The following is a 12376-nucleotide window of genomic DNA, read 5'->3' as shown; positions in this document are numbered from 1 at the left end:
GAAGCATGATTTCCTTTTACAAAAACCTGTGTCAACTGTTCCCTCAAACAATTTGTCTAGTACAGGTTATTGGCCTGTAATTGTCAGGATTGCCCAGAGTGGATAAAAAATAAATGATGGTTTGTTTGTTTGTTTTTAGATAAAAAAAATTTGGATTTTTTTTTTGTTTAAATTGAATTTTTTTAATAAAATGCTTTTTGAGGAAAAACCTATCTAAAGATGGTTTTAATTAAGATACATTATAGCTCAAAGATATCTCATCGTGGAATAGGGATTATAAATTCTAATTCTATAGTATGAGACAATATATTAATGTAATGTTTAAGAAAAGTTTTGTAAATGAGTTCCAATATTTCATGGATTAGGGACCCAATTTTATACGGTTCCAGGGGCTTCTGTATAAATTGTTTAGGTTAATCTTTCTATCTACCCAAAGGGACTCTGTGCTCAGTTTAGAAGATATCATCAGAGATGCTTAGTTTTGCAGTTCTCAAACTGTGGATTTGTTGCCAGAGATAACATGCTTGTTGACAGCAAAAATGTTTTATATAAATAAATAAATAAATGTATAGAAGTAAGAAATAACAGACCTCAACCCTATTGTGTCTCTGCAAATTTGTGTACACCGAGTCAATCCCTTACCTCTCTCTAAAAGTGCAAAGTTTCAAAAAATTCAATGAACAGAAGATTGTTGGGGCAGAATAGATCTGGACCAGGGGATGAAGTCTGGAGATAAATGTGAGATGGGAGGGACAGGTAGTAGAAACAAAAGTGAAACTGTTTGAGCAGCATATTCCAGAAGTCTTGAGGTCTTTCTGAGTGTAGCCTTCATTGATTTGAGCTCTACCATATCATTCTCTCACTAGAAGGGAAAACCTATAATGGCAGCAGGCCATAAAAGAGACCCCGTTTGGGAATAAGAACCATTCAAGAAATATATGTTTGCTGATGATATTTTAAAGAAAGTCACACTAGTGAATTGGTGGAAGTTACTTAAGCACTTGGATTCAGAGACTGTTGAAGTGGTGATCTCACTTTTTAACAGCACTAGCTTCTTCTGCTGGTGGAGAAAGAGTATTTTCTTCCTTTGGACTAATTCATTTCAAATTGAGAAATTGTTTGGGACCTGAAAAAGCAGGAAAGCTTGTTTTTCTTTTCCAGATTATGAACAAACAGGAAAATGAAGGTGAAGACAATTGAGTTAGCTGCAGAAGCCAATATTTTAAGTTTCTCATGTTGACCTGGCTGACATAGTCATTTTAATTTTGCGGGGTTTTTTTAATTTTGTTTTTTTAAAATATTTCATTTAACTTTTTTAGTTAAACAATTTTAACAAAAAGACGCACGATTTTAAAAAACTTGAATGTTTAAGTATCAGAGGGGTAGCCGTGTTAGTCTTTATCCACAAAAACAACGAGGAGTCCGGTGTCACCTTAAAGACTGACAGATTTATTTGGGCATAAGCTTTTGTGAGTAAAAAATCCCACTTCTTCAGATGCATGGATCTGAAGAAGTGGGATTTTTTTACTCACAAAAGCTTATGCCCAAATAAATCTGTTAGACTTTAAGGTGACAGCGGACTCCTCGTTGTTTTTGAATGTTTAACTAAATTCAAAAATTCATATGCTTGTTTTGTTAAAATATTATATGTTTGCTGTTGAAGAAAAATATCCAGAATACATAACATTGTTTTAGTTAAATAAAACAATTTAAATGTCTGTCTGGTGATGTTCTCCTCTTAATACAGCATGACAAGAAAATCCTCCAAGTATTAATGATTAACCTGTTGAATTGGAGATAGTTCACTTCCCAAAGACTTCATAAATATCTGCTTCAGTTATCTTTGGTAAATGAAATAACCAAACAATCATTCATTTTCTGATATAACTGTAAAACTAATCTGAAAAGTTTTCAAAATAAATCACTTTAAAATGTATAGTGTGTGCCTTCTAAAAAATGAAACCTACATCTATCTGAGTTTGAAGTATATGTATTAAGGTTATAACAACCAACAAGAATGCACTTTTATGTAGAAATCCATGATTAAATTGAGTCTTCCTGACTAGTGATTAAAATCATGATTTAAATCATGATGGAAATCAATTTGATTTAAATCAAATCCACCCTGGGATTGCCTGTGGAGACTTTTCTTTGGAAAATCTGTTACTTTTTTTTATTCTCCAGTCATCTAGTACAGAGGTTTCAGAGTAGCAGCAATGTTAGTATGTATCCGCAAAAAGAACGGGAGTACTTGTGGCACTCCTGACTAACAAATTTAGAGACTACCACCCACTTCATCAGATGCATAGAATGGAACATATAGTAAGAGGATATAAATATACATACAGAGAACATGAAAAGGTGGAAGCAGCCATACCAACTGTAAGAGGCTAATTAATTAAGATGAGCTATTATCAGCAGGAGAAAAAAATACCTTTTGTAGTGATAATCAAAATGGCCCATTTAGACAGTTGACAAGAAGGTGTGAGGATACTTAACGAGGGGAAAAAGATTCAATATGTGTAATGACCCAGCCACTCCCAGTCTCTATTCAAACCCAAGTTAATGGTATCTAGTTTGCATATTAATTCAAGCTCAGCAGTTTTTCTCATTGGAATCTATTATTTTTGAAGCTTTCCTATTGCAAAATTGCCACCTTTAAGTCTGTTACTGAGTGACCAGAGAGGTTGAAGTGTTCTCCTACCAGTTTTTGAATGTTATGATTCCTGATGTCAGATTTGTGTCTATTTATTCTTTTGCATAGAGACTGTCTGGTTTGGCCAATGTACATGGCAAAGGGGGCATTGCTGGCACATGATGCCATATATTACATTGGTTTAGATATGTGTTAGAGATGTAACATATTGGCAGAAGCAGGCACTAGAAATTTGGATATTTGCCTCTTCAAGAATATTTCTTTATTTTATGTTTCTCATCTCCAGTTCAGATAACAAACAATAGTATCCCTTTTAAACATACACAAAGAACCTGGCCATTAACATCTTGAAACCTACCATGTATGTATGTTGAGAAAGTTTAACCAAAATGATAGCTTATGTATAATTTTTCAAACCTGAACGGTTGGGTGCTTTTTGTTAGAAAATATTAAAAAACCCAAAAGCACACCTATATAGTCTCACATGCTGCATGTTCTGATTATCTCTTTTTCAGTGCCATGGAGATTCAAAATGCTAAAAGGTAATATGAGTTGACTTCTATGTGGGTCTTCTATCTTAAGTGGTCTTTTGTAAAACTAACATTATTTTGTTTTTCTCTTGGGTTTGGTTAACTATTTATTTCTTGTCACAGTGTTTTGTTACATTTGTTAGTTTACTATAAGTAGTGTGGCAGGCCACACATAGCAGCAAAAAGTTTGAAACAGCAGTGCTTTGCTTGATTTTGTCACTTAAAAGGAAAATCTCAGTAATACAGTGGCAGTGATATTTCATTCCTACTTGCAGCTTCAAGGAAGTCCCAGACAGAGAGTGCTCCAAAAGAAATCCAATCTGCTCCAGTGAAAACAGTTTGATTAGTGCTAAACAGGTCTTTCATCCAATTATGTTAATGATACTGTCCAGATACAAGTCCCCTCAAAGCCCTATGCTGGCACACAATCAGAAAACCTTTAAATAGCAGTGCCTTGGAAGTCTATTAGCATCACAACTATAGTCATGATGCAAGAATTGTACAAGTCCCCTGAATCATATTTAAGGTCCACATAGCAACAGTGAATCAACCCCATTTACTTTAAATAACTTTGCACTCTGAAAAATCTGCTTCTGCTGATATTTGAATCAAGGACTCTTAAATATAAATTTCTTTGCAACTCAGACATGCTATCTTTCTTCTCTGTGCAGACTAATGTGTTCATTTTGTGTGTGGTGTGTGTGTAGATAGATAAAATCTTTAAGTGAATAGAGTTGCTTAGAATTTTGGTTCAAAGCCACACTTTCAGTGACCTGTTTTAACTGTGCACGTGATATTTGTGGATAAGATATTTGTGCATACAGAATTTGTGCATACACTGATGTATGCAAACAGATATTTGCATGATTAATTGGGCAGATTGACTAATTATGTGCCTCACTATCCTCTTGTATGTGCAATTACTCAGTCTACACATATATGCATGATTTTGTGCATGCAAACTGATGTAATCACAAATGTTTCAAGTAAAATTAAGTTGGAAATGTAGCCCATAATGTTTATACATGTACACTTAATGTTACTTTTTTTAGTACCAGCAAAGACTATATCTGGAAGGGAGAGGAGGGGGACTTGTGTGCTTTATACCATTTTTATTGTGCCCAAGAGCATACTGGCCACTTCATTGAAGACCTAGAAAGACACCTTACAATCTGTGTTTACTATGACAAGTAAGGATGACAAAACAGTAAGATGAGAATGAGATCAGGAAGAATTATAGCAATGCAATGAGAGTTACTCATTGTCAGCATGTGCACATCACAGTAATTCTGGATTTTCCCCCCTTCTAATTCTATTAAAAATAATAAAGAAAATAAAGATATGACCGACTGAATATTAATTACTCATTTATTCTGTATACTGATTTTTTCTCTCTACACTCTTTAATAAATATTCACAATATGTTGCTATGCCCAAGAATTGAGACATACAAAATAAGGATATTTTAAATAGATATTCTGCTGCTCATAAGGAAAAAGTCCAATTGAGCTTTTATACTTGTATATGTGGAGGTTTTCTTTAATAAATTTATTTATCCCTTGTGAGTTAAAATTGGGACTATGGATTGATATTTAGGTGTGGTACAATTTAGTATTTTTTATAATTTTATAATTATGATATTGGTTTATTTTAAGTCTTTACTTGGTTTATGTACTTTCTCATGGTTGTGCAAAACAATGAGGCAAGGGGTCAAACAATAAGGGAGAGTCAGACAATTATTTAATGAGAATAGACACAGATTCAAAAAGTTCAAACTTTGTAACAGTTAAAACACATAATACTAACATCACATCAAAAACATACAAAGTACATATCCTTAAATAAAACTCTGATAAATTCTGTAGTAGTATTTTTCTTACTTTGCCTGTTTGTAAATAATATATAATAATAATAATATGCTTTGTTAGTTCAAGCCATCATCAACATGTAGTAATGGTTATAATTCAGTTTAGTTTATAATATATATATATATCCTCTCAACTCTTCACATGTCAAAGGCTCATACATATTTTCATTCACGGGCTGGAGGCTACATACCTTGAAAAACTGAGAATGGTAAAGGACAGCCCACACGTTTTTTGTATTTTAAATAATAGATGCTTGTAAGAAAGTATTTGTTTGCATCAGAATGGAAACCATTACTAATAATTAAGAAGTGTGCATGTTTTCAGATGCAGTAGTTTGTTTTTGGTGTAAAACAGTTTGGTTTTCAAAATTTCCCATGTCAGTATGTTTAATTTCAAACTGGGAGGTACAGATGTCACTTGTAAAGAATGTGTTTTATACATCACCAAAGGAAGGTCGATCTAAAGTTCTTATATGGCTTCATTACCATCATGTTGGGGGGCCCCGATATTTTTTAAATGTATTTATCCTCACAAAACCCCTGTGAGGTAGGGCAATGCTGCTGTTCCCCTTTTTACAGATGGGGAACTGAGGCACAGAGAGGTTAAATTACGTGCTCAAGGTCACATAGAAATATGTGGTGGACCAGGAAACTGCAGCCAGGGTCTATCATACTAGGCTAGTGCCCTAACCACTGGACCATCCTCCCTCTCTCAATACTATAGTATGTGCTGTGTTTGCTCATGTAAAAAAAAAAAAGTAAGGCAAATATATGTAGTTTAAGCAAAATATTTTTTTTTTACTTTTATTTGTCATACAACTGTATAATGGCATTGCATGGTGGGAATCTGAACACATCCTATAGATGAAAAACAAGGGATAAAGGATCAAATTTCACTGATGCACAAGTGAAAGTGTGATACTTTCAAAGAAGTAAGGACAGAGGATGTAGTTGTCATAGGGTATTAGTGCACTGGCTGTTCGTATCTAGAGATCCGATTCAGATTTGTCTTGGTTACAAGTGAGATGAGATTAATGGTGTTAACATAGTCTTCAGTTGATGCTAGTCTACACAGAGCAATTCACAGTTTACCAAAATGTGTCATGAATGAGTCAGTATTCCGGAGAGAATGACAGGAATGTTGCAGTCAAAGCTAAGATACATTTGCAGATCTATGTTCCCAATTCAGCAAAGTTTCTAAGCATGTTCTTAAGTGTTTTTGCTGATCTGGGGCCTGTAGATGGAAATTTGTGTCCTGTAGCTATATATCTAGTTTTGACTGGCTTTATGGGCAGGTTTGACTTGCATAAAACCATTTATTCTGCAAATAATTTAAGCTGTCATTGATTTTTGGCAGTAGTAAGTGCTAATTGTTGTGTTCAATGGGCTTGATTTCCTTTACATTAACACGTTTACACTGCTCTAATTCATAATTTACACACACATAATATTTGTACACATAGTTATGCTTATAGATTATGTCTTTACCCACTTTAAACTCCCTTTTCACTGCCAGAGTGGTGTAGAGAAGCTATAGCATAAATGAGAATCCAGGCCAGTGTGTTTTGACTACCAGCAATTCAGCATCAGGTATACGTGTATGCCCCTGCACATTTTTTACTACTTTCACAAATAAATTGAAGGGTGCTATTTAGTTTTTTTTAATCGCTTTAGACAAGTAATTCTCAAACTGTGACTACTTCGAGAACCATGGAATGGAAGAACAGGGAATTGAGGAGGAACTTTAATTCTATGGACTTCCTCACAATATCAGTTTAGAGACTCGCTGCTAAGGACACAGCCCAGTGGATTGAGATTGTGTTGCAGATTTCTCGTTTTTTTTTTCCTTCTGTTCCTTAGTAAGATTCCAAGCAGATAAATAATGCATAGAAATCACCGATTATTTTATTCTCTTATTTATATAAACCCAGTAGTGTGGTAGGCATTTTACATTTTCCTTATGTTCGCACATTTATATGTATGTGCACCTGCTGGATTTTTTTCCGCTAAAGCAATAAGAATAAGTGTTACTACATCTTCTTTTTTAGTCATTTTTTGCTTGCTGTAAAGAGGTAGGTATTGAGATACCATGGAGATGCTCAGATTCCACAGTTATAAGTGTCATCTAAAAGCTGTGGGAGAGAGAGACTGTAGGAAAGATGTTTTTACCAACTGGAACCTAATACACAAGGTCCTCAGGTGACTAATAATTATAGTGTGAATATAAATGCTTTTACAAACACTGTTGCTTATCAGGTTACATGCTTTTTGTTTATTTACAGTATGAAAGAGGCTGGTTTAGGCCATAAACAATGGAGAGTTGGTCACATTTCGTCAAACTGCAAGCAGTGTCCAGTAGTTTATACCAATCCTATTTGTGGATCAGATGGTCATACATATTCTTCTCAGGTAAGAATAAAATAATCAAATTATTCATTAATTTGTTGCTAAAGTCAATTTATATTTCCAAAAACAGTCAAATATCTCAATGTTTAATAAAAGAAAGCAGTTATTTATTTTGATTTGAATAGCATAAAAAGCTGTCCTGGGCTGACACCCACAAAAAATCCAAAACATTGTGAGACTAAAAAGCAGAACAGCAACAAATCTCACCCAACATAAAACAAATAGTTATCATTTTATTTATTGATTGATTGCTATTTCCCTACCTCAGATTCCAGAAGAAATCCTACTCCCTCCCCCTTTCCGCCCAGCTCAGACTTCTCAAATGCCTGTTCAAAGATGGGTTTTGCAGCATGCCGTGAAGATTAAAAATTCAAGCTGTTTCAGACCTATGGAGGGTAAACTGCAAAGTCAAGGAAGAATCCCTTACTCACAATTCCCTCTCTTTTAAATCAAGAAAACTCAGGCCAGGCCCTTCTGCAAAGTGTGACTGTGGCAGTAGTGAATGAGGAGAAAAACAGTCATCCATGTAGATAGGTCTCAGGCTATTATGGGGAAAGACCAACACTTTAAACTCTACCCACAGACCACCAGTAGACCGCAATTGCAAATTCTGAGACAAAGATGTCATGCTCACTGTGAGATACTAGTAATAAGCAAGCTGCTTCATTCTCCCCTAGATGCAGTTTCGTAATGGGTTTAAGGTGTGGCACATTACAGTAGTCTAATCTCAAAGTGACAATGGTATGGATTACAGTAGTCATGTCTGCATCTAGAAGAAAAATTTGCATCCCATGGACTAGGCATACATGGAAAAAAGCAACTGGACATTTAACCAGATCCACAAGTTACAAACTGTATTGAAAATTATGTGCATACTCTTTTACACTGATTTGGGGCTCGTGCTAAGTATAAATCTAGCCAAATCCTCTAACTGCTTCCTGCAATGCACCACAAACACCTTAGTCTTACATGGATGTTCTCTCAATAAACTTACTCTCATTCGTACTCAAGTATCTCCCAAACACTGACTGAGACACTTGACTGCACTGTTGAAGCTGGATAAAAAGGAGATACAAATCTGAGTGTCATCACCATACTGAAAGCACTTCATTGTGGCGGTGACACTCAACTTTATATCTCCTTCTCATCCAGTTTTGAGAGTGCGGTATCTACTCACTAACTGTCCTAACAGCTCATACACATTGAATAAAAGGGGTGGCATCATGGAAACCTTCAGTATACAACATAACAAAACAGAAGAATATTTGCCCAGCATTAATCTCTGAGATTTCTCCGGAGAAAAGAATGAAACCACGAGAAGGCAGTTCTGTCCACTCCTGTCAGGAACTGCAAGCAAGTCAATAGCATCTTGATATCCACCATATAATATCAGTGTAGACACAATAGACAATATAGATCTTTATCCCACCAAAGTGTCCGCACCAATAGATAATACCTGATGCTTCAGAGGAAGAAAAAAAAATTCATCCCGGTTGAATGGTCAAACTTACACAAGCTATACACTCATTACCTGTAAAAGCACAAACAAAAAAAAAAACCCCACAACCTTCTTTCTATATAGAATTTTAATCAATGGACTTATTCAATACCTCACCCATTTAAAGATTGTAGAACTGCTATTTACTGTATTAATTTTTCCTTTTGATTTTCTGCTGCACTTGTAATCTGTGTATGACTTTTCCAAAATATGATTGTACTTCCTATTAGTGCCTGAATATTATGTTGAACACAGAGGGTATGTTTATACTACAGCCAGCCTCCCAGCCCAGATGTACAGATTTGCACTAGCTCTGCTCAATCTATCATACTAAAAATATCAGTGTGGACGTTGTGGCATAGATGGTGCCTTAGGCTAGCATGAACCCAGCAGATGATGTGGACTTGATCTCAGGTGGCTAGACTGAGCCACAGCCCTTTCTGCAGTGCCCACACTGCTATTCTTAATGTGCTAGCTCAAGCAAAGATGGCATGCTCCCGGCTGCTGTGTAGACATACCCAGAAGAAGGATGGTCCTGCTCAGCTTTGATAAGATAAGCACATCAGGTTATGACCAAAATTTCATTCTCAGTGTTGCCAGCCAGTTCTTATCCTGAATCTCATTATATGTAATACATTTCTTAAAGCTCCAGCCCTTGGAGTCAAGAGATTGTGAGAATCTCAGAATTCTTGTTTTTTAAAAGTCAGATTCTAGCCTTTTGTAGTTGTAGAGAAAAGTTTGGAAATGTGACCTGTGTGCAATTTAAAATCTCCGACGGCAAACAAAAAAGAATCTCAAATTGACTATTGAAAAAAACCTCATGATTTCTAAGCCAATGTCGTGAGTTGTTGGAGGCTCTGAATGCTTGGGACTGGAAATACTGTGTTGTTTTAAAATGAGGATATACTATTTTGACTTTAGTGTTTGAGAAATAGTCATAAATAATTCACAGTAAATTACTTGTTGCATATATGTATATGAGAACTATTAAAACCTGTTTGAAATGTGATTAAATCATGCCAAATATCTTGTTGTCATTGTTTAGTAATTTCATATGGTAGCACTCAAAGGGCCAGTCAGGAAATGGGCCCCTGGGCTAGGCACTGTACATGCACAGAAAGGAAGATGGTCCTTGTCTCAAAGATCTTATCCTCTAAAAAGCCAGACAAACAGAAATAGATTAACAAATAATAACTAATTGTATTAAAAGTATAGAATTTACATATTAAAAAAACTCCCAGCCCTGTTCCCCCCCTCTGTACTGGTGCCAAAGCCAGATTGTCATTTTTTCAGAGTGTATCATCTTCCTTTAGGGTGAGCAGACATCCTGATATTAGGGGCTTTGTTTTATCTATGCAACCATACACCACCTCCCACCCCCCAAAAAAGTGTCCTGACTTTTCCCACTTATCTGGTCACCCTATCTTCCTTCTATCCTACCCTCATCCCAAAGGAATTAACTGTCTTTGAAGAAAATTCAAAACAAAACAAACATAGAAGTTCCTGAATGCCTCCTTCCCAGCCATTTCTTCCCCAGTCCTTTTATGTGGAAGTGAGCAAGGCTTACTCCCTAAGGGAAGAGACGGGACCCACGGGACCTTTCTTTGCCTACAACATTTTTCCAGCAATGATGGTGGTTCCTAGCCATTTCTTCCTTATAGGGGTACAATTGCAGAGGATGTGAGAAAGGTATGGAAGGAGATTTTTAACTTCTGAAACATGTTTGAGTATCTCCAGAAATCTTAATTTTTCATATCTATATGTCAGTGATGGTTTCATGTTTGGCTTGTGAAGTACCTCAGTATTCAGAGCACAGTATTCAGAACACTGTGGCACAAGAGTTTCAGATATTGTAAGAGCAGCTATACATGCATTGTGCAATTAAGAGCTTCAGAGAGTGTGGAATGAGAGCTTTTTCTAAAAAAACTTTGAAAATTCTCAAATGAAAAAGATGCATATAAGGCAAGCCTTGTTGCTTTTAGTGTAAGTAGTTCTGCAAAACTTGTGCAGGCGGAGAATCAGATTCTCTCATTACATTTATCCTTTGAAAAGATGGCAGTGGTTTCATACATACATCTAAATGTCTGCTACTAACACTGAATGCATTTTCAGGATATATAGTGTCTGGTATACACCGGGATGTACAAGTGGCTGTTAGCACTAAAATCATTATGATTGAACTCTGATATACAATAACTGAAGCAGTCAAAATTGTGTCGCTTTGTGTGGAAAGATATGGGGCAAAATGAACCCACTAAGGGCAAGATTCTGCCACCCTTACTTGTGTTCGTTAGTACTGTACTGTGAGTAGTCTCTTGACTTCATTGGGTCTGTAGGCTCAGTCATGACTTGGCCATACATAGCAGTACATGGGCTGTAGGGAGGTATAAAAGAAAGAGAGAGAGATGCACACGTGCTCCTGTGTGGCCTTCTCACATTTTCATTGCATGGGTGTCGAAGGAAACAGGTTTCAGAGTAGCAGCCGTGTTAGTCTATATTCGCAAAAAGAAAAGGAGTACTTGTGGCACCTTAGAGACTAACAAATTTATTAGAGCATAAGCTTTCGTGAGCTACAGCTCACTTCATCGGATGCATTTGGTGGAAAAAAACAAATTTTTTTTGGTGGTTTTTTTCCACCAAATGCATCCGATGAAGTGAGCTGTAGCTCACGAAAGCTTATGCTCTAATAAATTCGTTAGTCTCGAAGGAAATAGGGTCTCTTTGTGTCTGGCACTGTTTCCCACCACTGAGAAAGGTGATGGGGAACTTACTGTGCTCCCCTTCTAATGTCCCAATGAGCACAGCTGAGCTGGTTGTAATTAGTACTCCCTAGGAATAAGGGGAAAGAGATTGTTTCTCATATTGCACTTTCAGGGCTTTTCTTAGGTGGCCCAAATTGTGTCATTTCTTACACAAGACTAGGAGCAAATACAAAATCTAGTCCTTTGTCAGCAAAATTTTAAAAATGTGAGAGACTACAGGAGATCCATAGTTGTTTAAAAATATTTACTTATTCCTCTTTTTAAAGATGCTACACTTTCTTTATTCTCTGAAACTTATGATGCATGTGTATCAAAATAAAGGTCCATTTGAAGTTATTTGAGGAGCAATCACTCTTGAAATTGACATAAGAGATTAATATTTTTGTTCTTTTACTCCAGGCAAAGTTTACTTTGATTCTCTCCAAGATCAGTGAAAGCTTAATATTGTTCTATGTAATGGGGTTCATCTATGCCCCTGGGTATTTGGCCCCTGGGCCTCCCTCTTCAATGAGTCAGGGACCACCTCAGTCTGGTGCAACACCCATGCGCTTTATTCTCATAAGGATTCCGACCACCTGTTCCCAACTATATACAGGCTTCACAGCTACTTTTCCTACAACAGGCCTGGCCGGCAACAGACTAGGAGGCTCCAACTTC

The 12376-nt window shown here is 36.3% G+C and overlaps 1 protein-coding gene across 12 annotated transcripts in view; it reads left to right on the top strand.

The window, feature by feature from the left end:
• SPOCK3 (SPARC (osteonectin), cwcv and kazal like domains proteoglycan 3) overlaps positions 1-12376 on the top strand; it is a 404141-nt gene that overhangs the window by 282457 nt on the left and 109308 nt on the right. For 6 of the 12 annotated variants that reach the window (XM_043513322.1, XM_043513319.1, XM_038400862.1 and 3 more), the window contains 2 exons: positions 3172-3198; positions 7336-7462. In XM_043513322.1, coding sequence (XP_043369257.1) covers positions 3172-3198; positions 7336-7462 — 154 coding nt within the window. The remainder of the gene's footprint in view (positions 1-3171; positions 3199-7335; positions 7463-12376) is intronic. The other 6 variants (XM_038400866.2, XM_043513321.1, XM_038400864.1 and 3 more) reach the window with 1 other exon arrangement.

Source organism: Dermochelys coriacea, chromosome 4 (assembly GCF_009764565.3).
Source record: "Dermochelys coriacea isolate rDerCor1 chromosome 4, rDerCor1.pri.v4, whole genome shotgun sequence".
NCBI classification, from domain to species: Eukaryota; Metazoa; Chordata; order Testudines; family Dermochelyidae; genus Dermochelys; species Dermochelys coriacea.
Note: the sequence above shows the minus strand (reverse complement) of the source record. Positions and strands in the feature narration are given on the sequence as shown.